General features: G+C 49.0%; 7 protein-coding genes across 7 annotated transcripts; 3 read left to right on the top strand and 4 right to left on the bottom strand.

The window, feature by feature from the left end:
- Positions 1–66: 66 nt before the first annotated feature.
- midA (putative cell wall protein) lies at positions 67–1,453 on the bottom strand. The gene has a single exon (XM_022546288.1). It carries the CDS (start codon positions 1,121–1,123, stop codon positions 296–298), a length of 828 nt encoding a protein of 275 aa, XP_022402313.1. The 5' UTR covers positions 1,124–1,453; the 3' UTR covers positions 67–295.
- Positions 1,454–2,806: 1,353 nt separating this feature from the next.
- On the top strand, positions 2,807–3,327 carry ASPGLDRAFT_45610 (uncharacterized protein). The gene has a single exon (XM_022546287.1). It carries the CDS (start codon positions 2,845–2,847, stop codon positions 3,040–3,042), a length of 198 nt encoding a protein of 65 aa, XP_022402312.1. The 5' UTR covers positions 2,807–2,844; the 3' UTR covers positions 3,043–3,327.
- On the bottom strand, positions 2,807–3,520 carry ASPGLDRAFT_56986 (uncharacterized protein; the record flags this gene model as incomplete). The annotated part of the gene is made up of 4 exons (XM_022548224.1): positions 2,807–3,153; positions 3,223–3,337; positions 3,408–3,425; positions 3,485–3,520. 4 exons carry the CDS (start codon positions 3,518–3,520, stop codon positions 3,071–3,073), a joined length of 252 nt encoding a protein of 83 aa, XP_022402311.1. The 3' UTR covers positions 2,807–3,070.
- Positions 3,521–3,817: 297 nt separating this feature from the next.
- On the top strand, positions 3,818–6,158 carry ptpB (tyrosine protein phosphatase PTP1; the record flags this gene model as incomplete). The annotated part of the gene is made up of 4 exons (XM_022548913.1): positions 3,818–3,846; positions 4,519–4,940; positions 5,008–5,273; positions 5,346–6,158. 4 exons carry the CDS (start codon positions 3,818–3,820, stop codon positions 6,156–6,158), a joined length of 1,530 nt encoding a protein of 509 aa, XP_022402310.1.
- Positions 6,159–6,679: 521 nt separating this feature from the next.
- On the bottom strand, positions 6,680–7,883 carry ASPGLDRAFT_45608 (VanZ family protein). Its single transcript, XM_022546286.1, has 2 exons — positions 7,657–7,883; positions 6,680–7,602 (listed from the first exon to the last, which is right to left on the bottom strand). Exons 1-2 carry the CDS (start codon positions 7,679–7,681, stop codon positions 6,968–6,970), a joined length of 660 nt encoding a protein of 219 aa, XP_022402309.1. The 5' UTR covers positions 7,682–7,883; the 3' UTR covers positions 6,680–6,967.
- Positions 7,884–8,240: 357 nt separating this feature from the next.
- ASPGLDRAFT_65606 (SAGA histone acetyltransferase complex subunit SPT7) lies at positions 8,241–11,970 on the top strand (the record flags this gene model as incomplete). The annotated part of the gene is made up of 4 exons (XM_022548918.1): positions 8,241–9,363; positions 9,426–10,555; positions 10,634–11,319; positions 11,376–11,970. The coding sequence occupies 4 exons, from the start codon at positions 8,241–8,243 to the stop codon at positions 11,968–11,970; spliced, it is 3,534 nt and encodes a 1,177-aa protein (XP_022402308.1).
- A 923-nt stretch (positions 11,971–12,893) lies between these two features.
- ASPGLDRAFT_1514407 (putative eukaryotic translation initiation factor eIF-2C4) lies at positions 12,894–16,339 on the bottom strand (the record flags this gene model as incomplete). Its single annotated transcript, XM_022542249.1, has 6 exons — positions 12,894–13,531; positions 13,587–15,423; positions 15,476–15,624; positions 15,679–15,869; positions 15,939–16,051; positions 16,136–16,339. The coding sequence occupies 6 exons, from the start codon at positions 16,337–16,339 to the stop codon at positions 13,335–13,337; spliced, it is 2,691 nt and encodes an 896-aa protein (XP_022402307.1). The 3' UTR covers positions 12,894–13,334.
- Between the last annotated feature and the right edge of the window lie 2,401 nt (positions 16,340–18,740).

The raw sequence follows: 18,740 nt of genomic DNA, 5'->3' as shown, positions 1-18,740 counted from the left end.
GATTCAAACGAAACGCAGGGGGAATCAAAGGGAAGCGAAATGCTCTCAAACAAATATCGCTGGGACAAAAAAAAAAAAAAAAAAAAAAAAGGAAAGGAGCGTCATCGTCGAAGGAGCGTGGAGTTTGTCTATTATGCGAAACAGAAAGCAGATGCAGCTCGTATAGCAGCATGAGAATAAAGTCAACCACCCGTAAACGCCAATATCAAATTGCGTAAGGATCGTCGAGAATGTACATCTTCAGAAGTAATTGTTGTCGTTTTCTTTGCGAGGACGGGGATCAAGTGCCATCAGCTTAGAAATTCGACGCTGCGTTGACGGGACCAGGGTTGTGGTACTGGTCCAAGGTGGATCTGAACGGAGTGCCACCAGCAGCACCAGGGCTAGGTGCCTTCTCACGAGAGCCAGCACCGACCGGGGTGCCGCTCATGAGATCAGCAGCTTCGTCGGAATCGCCGCGGTTCTTCTTGGAGCGGAGCCGCCAGAAGATCAATCCAATGACGCCGAGCGCGATGGCACCACCAACACCAACGACAACACCAATGACAACTTTCTTGTTCGATTCAGAGAGACCCGAGTCATCCGAGTTGGAGCTGGAATCTTCGTTGAGACCCGGGGCACTGGTGGCCTCACCGGCAGCGTTGGTGTTGACAGAGGTAGAACTCATAGTCGTGGGGACGGGAGTACCGCTGACAGTCTGCACGGTCGTAACCACTACCACCTGGGAGGTAGTGCTGGGCTTCGAGGTGGTGGTCGCGCTGGTCTTCGTGGGGCCCGTGGTAGTGGCATCGCTGGTAGTGGTAGCAGAGGTCGATGATGGTTCATCGGTAGTCGTGGTCTCCGAATTAGACGACGAAGAGGTTGACGTGGGAGTGGTTTCCGATTCCGAAGTAGAAGAGGTCGAAGTAGATTCTTCTGAAGTGGTGGTAGGAGTCTCTGATTCGGAGGACGAAGAAGAAGTAGTCTCTGAGGTGGACTCCGAGGACTCCGAGGAGGATGTAGCAGAGGGAGCTGAGCTTTCAGACGTCACGAGGTTACCAATATCGGAGAAGGCACTCTGTCCCGACGTGACAGCCACGAGGGACAAGGAGTATAGCAAAAACGAGAGACTAGCAAGACGCATGATGGCGAGTAGTTTGTTAATGAACTCGTGGAGGATGATAAAAGATGCGAGGGTGAAGGTGAGAGATGAAGAATCGGGCGGCTTTGGTGTGTATGAAAGAGTTACGTTGCCCAGGGTTCTTTGTTCGTATCACCAACTGTACCAAGGGATGAACGAATGACGGACGAGCAAATCAGCCACGGAAATAGTGAAGATTCCCTAGGGTTGGAAAAGTGATAGAGAAGGGTGAAAAAGGAAGACAAAGAGAGAAAAGAGAGAACGACAGAGAAAAAGCGAGTTAAACCACGAGAGCGGCTAAAGAGTCAGTGTAAAAGAGAAAAGAATGAATAGTGCCCAGTAATGCTAATAATAATGAATGATCCAGAGCGAGGGGCCTCCATTTTTCTTTTTTCTTTTTTCCCTTTTTCCTTTTTTATTTGGCGATACGAGGCGAAAAGAAACGATCCGAACAGGCTAGACCATCTTGGGTCGGTGGGACTTCGGAGCGCCATCTTAGTCTGGCCACTAATGTACCCCGGAAGCCAATCATCTATCACCACTTGAGACATTCCAGACTTGCTCCCGCCAATCCCAGCCATGCTTCGAGGTTATCCTGGTGGAGCGTACATATACTGCGCGTGATGATTGGTTGAAATGATTCCAACCCGGCGCTTCTAACCGGTCATGGACATTACGGGAATTTCAGGATAGACCGGATATCTTACCTGGCTTACGGGTAAATCTTGTATTTTTGTTACAGCGGCGCACTCTATCTTCGGGTCACTAACTCGACGTTTTGCCTGTTTTGGAATAAACTACGGGAGACTGACAGAGATTGTGGGCTTAAAAATAGTCGCCGCTATTGAAGATTTGCAGCAGCTAAACTGGCTTTCTTTCTTTTTTTTTTTTTTTTTTTTTTTTTGGGTTTTTTAAATCACAAAAAAAAGGGCCACAGGGGAGTTATTATTTTTCCCTTTTTTTTTTGGGAAAAAAAAAAAAAAAAAAAAAAAAAAAAAAAAAAAAAAAAAAAAAAAAAACCAGCACCAAAGTCCACAGTCCCATGGCTCGCTGACTCCTGGTTCGTCATGTTCTTTTTGTGTATATTTCCGATATCCACTTCGGCCTCAATTCGGAACACAACAAACACAACAAAGACCAATAATTGTGCCGATTTCCGATGCCTCGGCCTATTATATATGCGTCAGTTTAAGTGGTTTTTGTCGTGTGCCTGATCTAGTCACCTGACAAGTAGCTCTGGCCATGGATACCTCTGCCGAGTGCGGTGATTCAGGTACCGTACGGACTAAGAATCCTTTTACCGGAGTACAGCGAATTCCGTGCCCCATAGTGATAAGAAACCGTTGGACGCTCCACAATGCTTCTTCTGCAGGGCTAAGTGATTGTCCTGCAGAGTGCGTCTTCACGTTCAGCTGTCGATTGGAATACTAGATAAGACATGCACATTGATGCAGTACATACACTGATCTCTGCCAGGGGTACGGAGTACGCAGTACGCACTCTGCACTCAACACCCCCAAGCGCAATCGGAATGCTGAGTAATATGATATGTTCCATCTAAATACCTCGAATCTTCAATAGTACGCAATAGACAAGTCCCACCTATAAGCAGCAAGTACCCGTAGCACTATTGTATATGACGGGTCGGGTTAACATGGCTCATTTTTGAGATTCGGAGCACAAGACGTCAGAGCAATTTAAAAGAATTGATTAGACTATATAGTATGTACGCTTCCAACTTCAAAGCCCAGCTAAACCATAAGAAGCCGAGCAAAGCGGTGGAGCTGTTGACGTTTCCTTCTCCGGATAGAATGAGGGATACAGCCCACGGTGCAGAAGAGATGCAGCCCAATCTTTATCCGGTACCTAATGTACAGTATGGAGCGAAGACGAGGGGGAGACTCTATTATCGGGTATCATAACATAATGTCGTTCGAATATACAGCATGGTCACAGTTTGTTCGGCGGTTTGCCCTTGAACTGATCTTTAATCTCTTCCTTGAAATATCGAGCGAAACGCTGAAGACCATCATCTAGCAAATGAACAGGTCAGTCTCAGGCGCAACTAACAGCCCAACATCCCCAAGAGAAATGAGTCATACTATTCTTGTCGATCTTGGTACCTCCCATCTCCTCGGGAGGTACACCATGACGAATGTGCTGCACCTTCTGATGGACTCTTCCAACCATCCGGTGAAACGACGGGCTGGCCAGCAACTTCGGATCGGGCATCAGAGTCAGTTCACACCTCAACCAACCAGAACAGTAAAGTACTATTAGGACATACCCGGGCAGTAAGCCAGGCCTGTTCGGAGGAAACCGTCAGTCACATGAGACTTTCTGGGAGGCGAACTGTCAACGCACCTCGACGGTCCGAAGCCAAAACCAATGAAAACCCATCTTGACAAGACAGTCAGCCAGCTACATCGAGAACTATGACGATGTTGATAGCAGCTCGCGTCTTGCGTGTAAGGGAGTGAGGAAAAAGAGGTTGGGCAGAAAAAGAGAGAGGGGGAAAAAAGAAAAGCGGTGATGGAGGAGGTAAGCATTTTTCTGCCGCTTAGGAAAGATCTACCAATTAGAAGCTACATGCTACATCTCCGCCCCACGGTCACGAGACCAGGACGCTTCCGAAATGCAAAATGAGGGCAGAAAATAAGGGGTTGATTTGGAGAAAGAGATCAGAGTACAGTAATAATGAAACTGCAGCAGAGTAGAATTAAACAGTGCGATTAGCCGAGGGGGATTTTTCTAGCGCGTCTTCCATTCTTCTTCCAGACTTCTTGAATCCTTCAGCAGTCCCCAAATCCCGGAACTTTGTTGCTTTTTTCTCTTGTATACTTCCGAACTGCGCTATCTCAACATCCCTGTCGTCTCATTACATCAGAGTCGCTTTCGTCGTGGTGTTTCCGGTTGCATCTTGTACCGGTTAATCGTCCCATTGGGACTTTTAATTCGTTTTGTTACACACTTTGTTTGCTTTGTCTCCTTTGCATTGTTTTCTTCCCCTTTGTCTCATCGCTGTTTGGGCTGAAGACTCCCTTCCCTGTTCGTGCGGGGAGATTCTGCGACGAGGGCCTTCCCTTTTTATTTTTTTCGCCTTCTAACTCATTTATTTATGACCTCACATTCTCACACTCTCCTCTCTCTGCCGACGCGATAACCTTACTGTCTTTTTTCCCGTTTCGTTCCTTTCGTTCCTGCATTATCCGGGCATTTTCGCATCTCACCGGACCCCTCTTCTCGATTCCTTCCGGGCACGGTGCAGGCTTTTCCGGGCTATACGCGATACAAGCCCGATTGTCCTGCGCGACGACAGTGCCCTTTTTTCCTCCCATACGCCGTCTTTCTAGTTCCGCGAGATCTCAAAAACTGGCCAAGCAACGATCGAGGGGCAGCTCCAACAGCTGTCCCGATCTGTCTACGCTGCAGATAACCTCACAGCAGCCCTTCCTCGGTGGCAACACATCCTACGGTGTCCGGATTGAGGCAGGAGCATCTGCGCAACCGTTTCCCCACTCGCCAACGTCAGACATTGTCAGCATAGGCGACGGACCGCGCAAACTTGCGTCAACCAAGAAGCGCGTTTCCAACAAGGCGCGCGGCGTCCTAGGCAAGGTCCGGACCTTCCGTAGGATCGCTGCGGCCAAAATGGCGCATCCCACGATCAAAATCGATACAAACGTGACTACCAAGCGGGGCCATCCGGAGGACGATGACGACGGACTTGATATTCTGGACGAGGAGGATCTGGATAACCCCGAGCTAGAAGAAGGCTATGATGAGGATCTACCGCCATTCCTCTGTCAGTCAGTGTTTGGTTAGTTCTATAAAACCCGCTTTGACGTTGGTAACACTAAGGACTAATGGTTGCCTATTGCATTCAGACATCTATCGCAAGTTTGAGGACCTTTGTTGGATGGAGAGTGTTCGTGCGCATGAAGGGAGAGTCTCTAACGATCCCTCACATCGCTGGGCTGTGGATGAAGACCTTGAAGTCAAAGCAAGGAATCGATATGCCAATGTTCAAGCATGGGCAAACTCTCGAATTCACCTCCGAGTACCGGAGGGTGCATGTGATTATACCAATGCGTCACCAATCGTGTTGGAGGATACTGTAACCCTAGCAGAGAGACGATACATCGCAAGTCAGGTTAGTATCATACATTTGCCTTTTCCGGGTATTCAAGAGAAGTTGTCTAATGATTTCGTCTGTTCCTTATAGGGTCCGAAAGAGGGACATTTCGCCCACTTCTGGCATATGGTCTTCCATGAAAGCCGCGAAGTTGCTGTCATCATCATGCTTACACAGACGTTCGAGTTAGGCAAGGAAAAATGTGCACAGTATTTTCCTCTCGACCTTGAAGATCCGACGATGTTACTGGAGGTGGACGAGGACGATCCATTTGTCATCGACGAAGAACATGACAAGGAAGATGCTACTATTTTAGGCGAGGTTACCCTATTGGAAACCACTTTCGATGAAAAGTGTCGCTCTGAGATTCGCAAACTTGAACTGAGACTGGGTTCGGAATCCAAGATTGTCTGGCACTTCCTTTTTGCAGGCTGGCCCGACCATACCAAACCTGAAGGTGAAGACCGCGCGGCTCTCCTTGAGTTGTTTGATTTGTCGGCCTCCAAATGCAGTCCGAATAATCCCCGCGTGGTCCACTGCAGTGCCGGTGTTGGGCGAACTGGCACTTTCATTGCGCTTGACCACCTTCTCAAAGAACTCGACTCCGGACAGTTGTTAAATGAGACTGACCCAGAGGAAGACCCTGTATATGAGACTGTCGATCGGTTGCGAGAGCAGAGAATGATGATGGTGATCAATCCATTGCAGCTGCAGTTCCTATACGAAGTCCTGCGAGAGCAGGTCAATGTAAAACTCGGCAAGACCACTGAATCTCCGAAGAGCACAGGAGATGAAAGGTCTCCGAAGATGGCCAAGTTGTCCAACAAATCTGATCTGCAGACATCTACGAATCGCCCTTCAACCTCCGACAGGAGCTGGTCTGAAATCTCGGATACCGAATAACTCCTGTGCGCTCGACATCACACTATCTACTGGCTTATATTCTGTTCCACCCTATGTGTTTTTTGACATTTCATTTCTTTTGATACATTCGCTTATTGGTTCCTTGTTTATGACTGTTCATGATTTTCTGACTTGCATTGTTATGTCTCGACCCTGTTATACCATCGCATGGCATGTTTTCTATTTCACATTATAATACTCTATACCCTTCTTTCTCTGTTTCCCGTTTCTAATCCTATTAGTGCACTTACGGCAGGCACATAATAATCACTCAATTTGCCAGGTCGACCTTTCTGATCATCGTTTCCCCTGTCAATGCCTCGATTTTGTTTCTTTGCCCCTGTACTTTTTTGTGCCCCCGTACCTGCCATACACTACTAACATTAGAATTGGCGTAGATTAGCAGATCTTGAATTGGTCATGAGCAATGATGACCGTTTATATTTGATGTGATTCTAGATGAATATGATTTTGAATTCCCATATCTATCTACCGGGTGATATCTTTGGTGAAATCTTGTCTCCAAAGGAAAGATCATACGTATAATAACTATATAACATCACATTGACAAGAAGCATACACGGCATGACAACGCTAGTTACAGAAAAGAGTGCACTCGTATAGCGTAGTAAACATCATCATAGAGCCCAAAGGGCAAGGAAATGCTCAATCAACAACAAAAAATGGGGACGGCATAATACATGACACAAAATCGGATCAATCGTAAGATGAAGAAACTCCCGTTCTTTTCTTGCTTTTAGGACTTTCCAAAAAGAACCAAAACATCACCAGAAGCAGGGCGATTCGAATCAATCACTCCGCTTCTTCCCCTCATCATTTCCAGCCGTGGGCCCAGCACCACCAGTCTTCTGACCAGGAGCTCCGTTGCCATGCTCATCAAGCCTATCCTCCTCACCCCAATTATCAACCGCATTCTCATCCCAATTATCCACCTCCTGCTCCAACGACATAACCCCATTCTCCTGCGGTCCCAATCCACTCTCCTCGTCACGCCCATGACCCGTAGCACCCAACTCCACATCCTCCCCGTCACCCTCATCATCCGCTAGCGCCCCATACCTCGCCTTCCGCCTCCTCTCCAACATCCGTCGATGATACCATCCGCACAACCCCACCGCACCAAGACTACCCACCAGATTCGCAAGGAGATCGAGCGGGTCGAACGGCCGGTCGTTGGGGAGGAGGCCTTGCAGAATCTCGGAGCCGACGCCGAGCCCCAGTGTGCAGACGAGGAGGGTTAGGTGCAGGGCGCGGCGGCGCGAGGTGTCGAAGATCCAGTAGAAGATTAGGGAGAGGAGGAAGAAGGTTATTAGGTGCAGGAATTTGTCGTTTGGTTGGAGGTTTGAGGGGATGGAGGGGGAGGAGGTGTTGTGGGGGAGGAGGCCGGCGTAGGCTGCGACTAGGATGAGGAGGATGAAGGCGCCTGTATTTACTTTAGTTCTTGGTTCTGGTGTGGTATGGGGTAGAGGAGACTTACCCGCGAAGGGATAGCGGATCCGCATTGTGATATTGTGAGTACACGATGCAATGGGGTTGTTGTTTTGGAGTTGGAGAAGGCTGGTTAAGACAGCCGACGCTGGTGACGATAGTGATGCCTTCGGGTCATGTGCTGTAAGTAGTAGGAACTGATTGATTTGGTGGGGACAGATGCAGTGGTCGCAGGAGATCGTTCTATTGTTTAGCTATACAAATCTTCCATTTTTACTATAATACTGAAATAATCATCTCTTCTACTGTTCATATGCTAACTGCTACCTCGTCTCGACGGATGCGAACTGCGCGGTTGGTCTGAAACTGCGGCGGCCTTCCGCCTTCACGACTTCACCTCATCCGCGCAGAGAACCTCCTACAGCAGCGCCCATCTTCTCCATCCCCCTTTCCCATCAAAGCCATCATTTTAAGCCCTGGAATCATCTGCATTCAAACCCCCACGATCTGAACTTTCTCTCTATGTCAATTTCCACCCCTAAAACCCTCTTGCTGCACCCTCTACGAACTTGATTCTAACCGTGGAGATTCGAGCCCCCTCGCCCGCCCCAGAATCGGGGTTTTGGAGCGAGCATGTCGCTCGGCCACAACCACCACGCCTGGCTCCCGCCAGGAATTCCACGTCCTCCCGATGATTCTCAAGACTCGAAGCTTGCCAATGGCTATCCGAAATCCGTTTCCGGTTCGCGAACGCCTCTCGTGCGCGGTTCCTTTGCGGCCGACGGGTCTCACGCGGGCAATTCGATATCGGAGACGGATATCGCCGTCGAGGAGGATCCGCGCATCGCCGTTTTCAGAGATCTGTATAAACGCAGCGAGGCGAAAATAGGCTCGTTGTTTGATAGGGATCGTAACGTTGAGGATGATGCCGGCGACGCTGCGCTGCCTGTCGCGGATATTGGCGACCCCGAGACTAAGACCTTACGCGCTGACGAACCGGCCGCGCCTCCACCGCCTCCCCCGAAGAAGCCTGCGAGGAAGTTAGACGATGATGACTATGACGATTATGACGAGGATGAAGAGACGGAGGAGCCTCCTGCTGCTGAACCCGCTCAATCGCCGACGAAGGCCAGGTCGTCGCTTGCCGCGCCGTCATCCCAGGATCTTGGTGGTACCCCGTCGCCGGGTCATCGTGCTAGTTTCGCGACGTCTACTGGTGCCGATGGCTCGAAGGAGATGAAAAAGGAGACGCTTGAGGAGATCCGGAAGAAGTTGGAGGAGGATAAGAGGGCCACCGAGGAGGCTGCGAAGCGAAGCTTTCATACCCTTTTTTACACGCTGGAAAACGATCGCGATGCGATGCTGGATCAAAAGCGACTGGAGGAATCGGAGCGACAGGTCGAGGCGGAGATGTCTGGACAAGCCAATGCTGGCAATGACAACGCGAACTCGACCCAGAGCGGCTATGGTTCGCTAAGTAGCGCGAACCTGGGTGCTTCCAGCTTGACCTTGAAGAACCTGATCGCGCGAATCGATATGAAGCGGACAATGGTTCAAGCATCCGACGCGGAACTCCGCAGCTTGATGAGTGAGGTTCGCAAGAACCGGAGCAAATGGGCCAGTGAGGATAAGATCGGTCAGGAGGAGCTCTACGAGGCAGCGGAAAAGGTCCTCAGCGAACTCAAGGCTATAACTGAGCATTCTACTGCGTTCTTGACTCGTGTCAATAAGCGCGATGCGCCTGACTACTACAACAGTAAGCGAACTCTCCTTGTTCTTTCTCTCCAACCTGCAGTCATGCTAACTTTAGCGCGATAGTAATCAAACATCCAATGGATCTGGGAACAATGACCAAGAAGCTCAAAGCCTTGCAATACAGGTCCAAACAAGAGTTCGTGGACGACCTGAACCTGATTTGGGCTAATTGCTTCAAATACAACACGACCGCCGAACATATCCTGCGCAAGCATGCCATGTACATGAAAAAAGAGACGGAGAAGGTCGTTCCTCTCATCCCTGATATTGTCATCAGAGACCGTGCAGAGGTCGAGGCGGAGGAACGCAGACTTCAAATGGCAGACCTCGACGGCGCGGAAGAAAGTGACGATGAACCTATCATGTCTTCGAGGGGCAGAAAAGCTCCCGGAAAGTCGGCTGCTAAGAAGGGCGCTGCTCCTGCTAGGAATACTCCCAGTGGTTCTGAACCACCTGGTGCCGCATCCTCACAGCCGCCGCCTCCTGTACGTGCGGACTCTCACGTCGATACGGAAGGCACGCAGAATGGATTCGGAACACCGCCACCAAGTACTCAGACGCCAGACCCTGCGGCTGGCATGCCCGCGAGCCAAGACGATTCCATGGAGATCGATGGCATGGTCACTTCCAACGCAGCGCTAAGTGCCTTATCCGCATCAGGTGTGGATGTGGAGGATCCGGAGTACAAGGTCTGGAAGCAAGTCACGAAAAAGGATCGGGCTATAATCGCGGCAGAACGTCACCGTCTGTTCAAGGGCGACAAACTCAATTCTGACGAACCGGCTTTGCTTAGAACAAAGGCTGGTATGAGAAGATGGTTGCTCAGCCAGACGCAAGCCCATCACGATGGCGATAAAGCCCGCGAGTCTTCTTCACAAGGGATGGAATCTGATGATGCCGGCAAGACTCTTGCGGAAGGCATTGAAGTGGAAGAGGATAAAGTAATTCCCGACTACTACGATGTCATGTCTGGCATTCCCGATCTACCTGACCAGATACTCTGGAGAGAAGATTCTGATGGGAACATTGTCGATGCGTCTGAAGAGTTTTTGCGGATCCTGCCCAAGGGATCGTTTACTCAACCGGACAGCAAATTTACTCATAAGCTGAATGCGAACATGCGGCAGATGCAAGAAACGCGGAAAATCTGTTCGAAAATTGGTATCGTGAAGCAGATGCAACTGCAGTCTCAGGTATGTTACTTCGCTATCCTTTTTTTTTTTTTTTTTTTTTTTTTTTTTTTTATGGCGGAAAATCCTAACATGCATTAGATGTATCAAAACCAATTCCAAAAGTATAATCCGGAACCATTCGTCGAACAAGATATCCCATCTCATGTGATGAACGATCAAGGGCCTGTGACTTCTCCTTGGATTTGCAAGTCAGCACTCCAGCGCTCTGTCGCCAAGTTGTTCTACCATGCTGGCTTTGAAGAATACCAGCCTTCAGCGCTTGATGCTGTCACGGATGTTGCGTCAGACTTCTTCCAGAAGATCGGCGAAACCCTGAAGTCCTACATGGAGGTTCCCAAAGTGCCTTCTAGCGATTCGCCTGAGAGTACAACCCAGAACTCCCAATGGAAGCGGCCGTACACGGAGCCAGAGATTGTTCTCCACACCCTTTCCTCTGTCGGCATCGACATCGAATCTCTCGAGTCTTACATCAAGGATGATGTGGAAAGACTTGGAAGCAAGCTCGCAACTGTCCATGATCGCATGAAATCCCTGCTTTCTGAACTTCTGCGTCCCGCTCTTGCTGAGGGCGGTGAAGACGGTTCCCATGCCTTTGCGGATGGAAGTGATCAATTTGCCAGCGGCGACTTTGCTGAAGATATCGATGAAGATTTCTTTGGCTTCAAGGAACTCGGATTGGACAAGGAGTTTGGTCTCGCTACGTTGAGTGTTCCGTTCCATCTTCTGCAGAACAGGATCAGTGCTGTGCAGTCCCAGAACACAAGGTATGTTTGTTGTCTAATCTACGTTTTGCAGAAATCATGCTCATTTTTGTCTCTAGCTCTACGCAAGTCATAAACATCTTCCCCCCACCATCGCAGTACCCACGCATCACGACCGAGTCATTATCATCACAAATCGGGCTCGTGCAAGAATTCTTCAAGAACAAGTTGGAGGCGCACAACAACGACCCTCTCGTCGAAGACCTCGAGCTACCACCCAAACAAAGGCCAACAGCCACTCGACCTCGTCTTCCAGCATCTGGCAAGATTGCTCCCCCGTCTAACCTCGGAGGACCTACCTTGAGTCCAAGCAAGCGACCGGCGCCGCCAAGTGCCTCATTTGGTTCCAAATCCGGTATCTCAGAGCCCAACAAGAAGAAGATCAAGAAGAATAATGGTGCGGGTATGGGCATTCCGGAAGACGAAAACAGCGGCGGTATCGATGGCGCGAAGCCTGACTCCAATGCGAAGACCAACGATGCTAATGGAGAAGACGACGCTGCGGCTTCTTCGTTTGGTGACATTGGGAACTCGAAGAATGGAGTGGACAATTCGGCCATGTCTGATGGCGCTGGTGAGCTTGACGAGCAGGCGAACAAGGCCGGTGACGGCGCTGTGCCTCTAACTAATGGAACTGCGGGCGATGCATCATGATGTATGATTATGGTCGTTGTATCTTTTTCAGGACGCTCTTGCGGATGTTTTGAGGAAAGATTGGTGCTATTCCCTTTTTGAGCTGGCCCTACGAAACCTTTATAAATGTTTGCTTTTGCATTTTGTGTATAGTATCTTTTACCTTCTTCTCCCTCTTGTTTCTTTCTTTCTTCAAACCTTTATTCTACCCATCCATTTCGCATCTAACCGCTCATTCTCTTCTACGTGCATCTTTTATTTGACGAGTTTCTTTTCTTTCTCTTTCCCCTTTGAGCTGCATAATCTATAAAGAAATCAGAGCTTACGGCACGATGCACGATGCAGGCGCCTGGAATATTGTCTCCCATCAAACCAAGGCACTGCAAGCGCTATTCCAAATAAAGCCCAGGTCCTTACAGCATACACCGCTACACATCCATCCCGGTCTCACCTGGGTTGGCTGGTTGGTCAACGCTTCTCTATGGAGTGTTACTCCGTACTTGCACTTGCATCTATTCCACCTATCAGTTTATCGATTTCATTCCCCTGCATGTCTTTTTTATTTCATTCCTGTTTGCCGCCTTACTTTCACTTCCGAGTTCCGTTCATAAGGCTCTGTTTTCTTTTTTTTTTCTCATCCGCGCCTGAAGACAAGCAAATGGGTCACTCAGATTGCTGGGACTTGTCGGTTGATTTACAATTGGTCCGGATGTCAGATGTGTTGGTGTTGGAAGCATAACATGAAAAAAAAATTTTTTTCTCTTCTTTTTCTACTTCTAGGGAATACATGTACTCTGGGCATTGGCGGTTCTGCATTAGCAAACAAGGCCCCTTAATCATTTCTCACTTTTTATTCCAATGCATCTGGTTGTCTTTCTCGATATGTACTTGATTCCATGTATGCAGCAAACAAGGGGAAGATGAAAAATTGGAGCAGGCTGTTTGTTTTTTACTACTGCAATGTCGATTTTTCTTGGCTCTCTTCGTCTGTCGATATATATCTCTTACTGCCGGCTTAGCATCGGTGAGACTTGTTAGAATAGAAGAGAATGCTCAAATGGGATACATCTTTCGAAGGCTGGAAGAAAAGAAACGCACGGGATTGTGTCGCAGCGAACTCGAGTAAAGTTGGAGAATACAAGATGCCAAAGATGAATCAATGGTGTTCATATTGCTTAGTAGAAGGCGCTGTCAATAGCTATCTAAGTAGATTGGTATTCTAGTCCGCAACAGCTGTCTCATTCAGATCCTTCCGTCCCGCAAGGGCCGGCCGGTTCCGCTCAATCCGGCCATCGCAGACCCGAGAACCTCATCCAAGCCAAGATAGAATAGAGAAACACCGATATTCCCAAAGTCGAGAAGGAGGAACGACTCGCCAGTCGATTCTAGACGAACCACATGCCGAAAGGGAGTCTGTTCGAAGTTCCATGAATAGGCAAAAGCCTAGGGTCCACAGGTCGATTCGCAGGCTTCGGGTTGGTCATTTTCACTTCAGGACCGCTCTGGGGTCCAGAGCTAGCAGGAACGTCCTCATGGTGGCGAGCCCGAGTCGCAACCAGATGGGCGTAGTAGACCGCCGGGACTATTCAGAAGTTAGCAACGATACAATAAAACATTGGGAGACAAGATGTACTTACACAGCGAAACAGAAGTCGTAGATCTCATATACTGGTAGCAATGGTCGTAGATCATGTTCTCGAGCTCTTGTGGGCGATGCTTGATCTGGTCGAGAATCACATGGTAGTGAACAGGGCGAGACGTTCCTTGAAGCGCAATGTGCGAGTACAAAAGGAAATCCCAGTCGTGAGGGCTCGTCACATCTCTCTCGACCAAGATACCTGGCAGAGGGTTTCCGTTTTTGTCGGAAGTGTTTCGGTCGCCAGGTTTGGGGAAAGCCCTCAGGTGGTGTCTCTTGTTTGCCACGACGACGGTGAACTTTCCTTTCCACTGGTCTTGAGTCAGCTTCATGAAGATGGACTTCATGTCGAAGACCTCCTGTTGAAGAACTTGGTCAAATTGACCGGTCGAGACACCGTCACGGAAGTAATAAACGTGCGCCGGAGCCCGTCCGCCTCCGATAGTAGCCATCCATTCGCGAACAAGAGGAGTCAGCATAACTTCAATGTTGGAGCGAGCAATCATTTCGTTTCGTTCACCGTTGGTCTCGCACGCACCCCAGTAGCGACCACCGAACGTGTCCATGCAAACTGCTATAGCCGCCATTGACGGTGACCAAACACCAAGGGTAGGATGAGTGACGTCGGCGCCAATGATCATCGAATGAGGCCGAAGACCAGCTTCAGGCACCTTGGGAATGGCGCGCGAAGTTGTGCCTCCGAGCTTCGCGTTGACCTTCATGAGCACATTGGAAACGTATTGAGGGTTGCCTTTAGCGACATGGCCCGCCTGCAAAACTTGAGAAGGAACACCCCAACGGCAGTCGCAGGACTTCTTGATTCGCGCGTACGTGAAAGAGTTCTTGTCGGGAACGATGATCACAAGAAGCTGGGGGTCCTTCTGGAACTTGACGCCGGTCGTGTTGTACAGACGCTTGACCGCTTCGCCAATGTCTTCCTTCAGTTCCACAATATTCGGGCGTTTGGGAACACTGCCACCATGACCGGTGTACAACTTGATGAACGAATCACAGAAGCTCTCAATCTGAGTACGATTAATCGGGCTCCGCTTACCAACGAAGTATCCAACTCCCCAGGCCTCGAGGGGCTTTCGGTTGGGCTGGTAAAACTTCTTTCCACGAAGATCCCAGCGACCGTTGGTGCCTGGGTTGTGGCGCTGGTTACCACCAAATTGGATCTCTGGATTCGGAAGCAAACGGGCCTTGGTCCGGATCATGTTGCTGTCGATCTGGAGGCCGAAACTCTGGAGAACCGGATCATTGGCGTGGTCAAGCATCTTCTTGGACTTGTGCACAGAGTTAAGACGGTCAGCTGGGCGAGAGGCGGCATATTTGATCATATGCGAAGTCTGATACTCATTGAGCTTCCAGGGGTATTTGTGGAGTCCATGGATAGTCAAGACTTCCATGGGATAGACGACACCCTTTTTGGTCATCTCAACCATAGGAAGCTCCCAGTAGTCCAGAGCCAAGTTGTACTTGCGCTTGAAGTACGTCTCGATGTTGATCGTCTCCTTCTTGCCAGTAGCTTTGTCGACCAAGTCGATGGTGTACTGGCGAGCGTTGCCGTTGATCAAGCCTTTGACGATGAAGTTGGTGCCCAGGACGGGACAGCCACGGTAGTGCGGCTGGACCTGCAGCTTCTTGAGGCGGCGATGGATTTCGTAGAAACCATTCGACTCGGTCTTTCCGCCGTGGCCATCATCGATGGGCTTCAAAAGATGGATCAAATGTTGCCTGTCACGAGCGTCGAGAACGGCCATGGCAGCTCCCATAAAGGAAGTACGGGCCCAGAAACAGGTGTTCGAAACATCCACATTCACGACGAGTCCGCGATGCTAGAGCACGGGGTTAGCACGAAATATGAAAGTGAGAAACCAGAGGACTTACAATGGCAGGTCGAATGGCTTGGTAAACGCCCTTGAAAGCGAGAACGCCATTCCCCAAGTCCTGGTTCTCTCCGTTCTCATCGAAGAAAGATCTTTTGATAGCAAGGAACTTTTGACTCGGGTATTCACGAAGAACGTGGTCAAGGAAGTCTATCGACTGTTAGTGGACACTTGATAGTCTCGAGTGGCAGGAAGGTAACTTACTCAAAGCCTCCAAGACAGATTCTTGCATGGAAATGGTACCATCAAGCCAGCCCTTCAGAACGGCGAGATTGACCGTCTTTGTAGGACGAACGACAAGACGGAAGCGGTTGGGTGTCTTGCCAGCCGGACGGCCTTGTTCGCTGTCCAGGTCGACTTCAACGTTCAAACCGTCGCGGTAATTGGTCATGGACCTGCGACAGTTAGTGATTGTTCAATACAAACACCGAAAAGAAAGTAGGGGAAGGGGTCCCAATACGCACCATGCGAGCTTCTGTCCGTCGAAGATGGTCTGTTTAAGGGCATTCTTGCGGGCATTCGAGTTCCAAACCTTCTTGATGACGGCAGTCTTCTCGGCGCCATTTCCGATGTGAACCTACTCATCGTTAGTATAACAGAAACAATATGAACGCTGATCACGAGAGACATGAGCTCGATAAGCACATAGGGAGTGACTTACATCGTACTGGTAAACGGTTCGACTAGGGTACTTCGTGATTCCAAAGGCGTTCATCGAGACTTCGACCTCTTTGCCGGTGTTGTTGAAACCTGGGCGAGAGACATTTTCGGTCGGGATCGCATACTTGACCAATTCGTCAGCATCACGCATGCGAAGATGGCGAAGACCATCACCAAGTGTGTTGACTTGGTCTTGGCTCTCCATGATGAGGAATTTCAAAGCAAGGTAAAGCAAAGAAGGGCAAAAGAAGTAATATAGATAAGCAAAAGGGGATGTAAACGCGGATGTAAGAGATGCTGGAACTTGGGATAATGATAGGTGATGAAGAGGAATAGAAAAAGAAGAAGGAAGTTGGGGGGAGGATGATGGGGTCTAAATAGTTTAGGGCGGCAGGAAAGAAGATATGTTGTGAATGTTTGGCAGCCTTTTGTAGCCATGTTGAGACAAAGGAGATGAATGTCGGCTTCCTACATCAATAGGAAACCCTGCCTGCAGCTGGTGAATCATGGGCGATTGTCTGCCAACACCGTTTGACAAACTGCAGGGTGAATGGGGATGGAGGAAGATGGGCCAAACGCCAATCGAAAACAGTGACAGTTGTCGGGGAAATAGCAGGGGACAGGGATAGTTAATGACCAAAAAAAAGCAAACAATGCCATGGAAAATAACAAGTAGTCGGGAGTGGTAAAAAAGAAAAGCAAAGAAAAGGTGAATGAATAGTCATCTTGCAATGCAGCGGATGAGCAAGTGAAAACGACAAGTCTCCTTTTCTTCAAACTTCCAAGAGAAAACACACTTACCATATGGTTGAGGTTAAACGCTGCCAGAGGCAGGTCAACGTTCCTGCAAGAATCGGTGACCAGCTTGGGATTGTCCAAGGCTGGATCTTCAGCAAGATCCGGACGGGGATTGTTGGTCAACATGGTAAGTCGATTTAAATATTAAGACGAAGGAGATCTGTTGACTGTTAGTTATAGGGTTCGAAAGGTGGAAGAGTGCTCTTCAAGCGAGTGGAATGACCAGCGATACGAGTCACGCATCGAAGATCTCAACAAGGGCAGCAAACAAATAAAAGAAAACAAGCCGTATCGTCGTGAACAGCGTCCCGCCTCCGTAAGCTTCCTCGAAAGACTAGAACGTATTTTCGACAAGAACAACAACAAGGGCGTATACAGACGCGAGGCAAAACGTCAACGAGAACAATCACAACACGCACCTTTCGACGACGCTTGAATCTGCGAGCCGGACAGTATCGATGAGACCTTCGAAGATTGTTAGGGCTGGGAACACAAAGGGAGGAAAGGTGTGAAGCTTACCGTCGAGCCCAAACGAACGCTTGGAGTTGCTGGTGGGAAATGCGGGGCTCTGGCTCCTAGCAACGGAGGGCTGGAGCCAAAGGAACAAATAAAGATGGCGAAGATTGATGGGTAGAAGTGAGCTTAGGATAAGGGAAGATGGAGAAGAGAAAAGAGACGGAGGGGGGATAAGAGGATGAAGAAAAAAAAAGAAGAGAAAGATGGGAGGAGAGGAGGGGGTGGTTTAAATAGAGCGGGCGCGTGGGCGAGAGGGCTTCCCAAAATAGGAAGGCGTGACTGGCGACGAGCGCGTTGAGGCCCAAAGAGGAAACCACGACTTGGACACGCTGAGGAAACAAAACAAAACCCCATTGACGATTCTCCGACTGGGAAGGAGCGATGGAGCTCCGGATATTATGCGCCAAATTTACGTTGATTTTGTCATTACGATTTGTCGCAGGTTGATGTGAGAAATTGGGGTTTGCGGGGAAGGAAAGCCGGGGATAGGGCTCGGGCTGGCTTTGTCGGATAGCAGAATGCGAGCGACGAACAAATACAACTAGGTATGAAGCTAGATAGAAATGGTAGACGCTATTGAGAATTTATGTTTTAAATTCATCAAAGAGAACCGACAATGCAATTTGTACTCCGTAGAGGTTCTCCATCTCGGCCCCAAGCCAAACAGTCTCAGGGAACTGGAACAGGAGCATCAACTTCTACATGCCTCTAAGAGCACCTCAGGGTTATTTAAATGGACTAGAAATCGTCGAGACGTAAACGACCAGATTAGGGCTATGGATTACGCTGTGACTTGCCTCAATGGTATAGGTTGAATAAGATTTTTTTTTATATATATATATATACGGGAATTGGATGGTATTCGGCGCAAGACTTCTACTACTACGCCTCTAAAGCAGTGCATCTCTGGAGAGAAAACACACAGTGACGAGGAAAACGAATGAAGAAGCTGAATAGCCCGAACTACCTGACTAAACGATTCAAGAACTAGTTAGGAGACGATGATGCGAGTTGCATACGCAGAGATAGCTATCCCAAATGTACAGGCTAGGGACAACATGTCCGACGCAAATAATCACCGTAACCAAAAAAAGACAATCCAAAAGCGTCGCTTGGCTTTGAGCACAGCTGTCGAGGAAGTCCACAACGAATATCTAACGCCGTCCCATAAAATGCAAACACACACTTGAAAACACTGTATCTTTCTGAGCCACGCTTGGCTAACCAAATGCCCGTAGGAAGAAAGGAAAAAGGAAAAAAAAAAAAAAAAAAAAAACTGTATTTGCCTTGGG

The sequence above is a fragment of the Aspergillus glaucus genome (genome assembly GCF_001890805.1).
Source record: "Aspergillus glaucus CBS 516.65 unplaced genomic scaffold ASPGLscaffold_7, whole genome shotgun sequence".
In the NCBI taxonomy this organism is placed as follows: Eukaryota; Fungi; Ascomycota; class Eurotiomycetes; order Eurotiales; family Aspergillaceae; genus Aspergillus; species Aspergillus glaucus.
The sequence above is the reverse complement of the archived record's forward strand: the minus strand, read 5'-3'. Positions and strand labels throughout refer to the sequence as shown.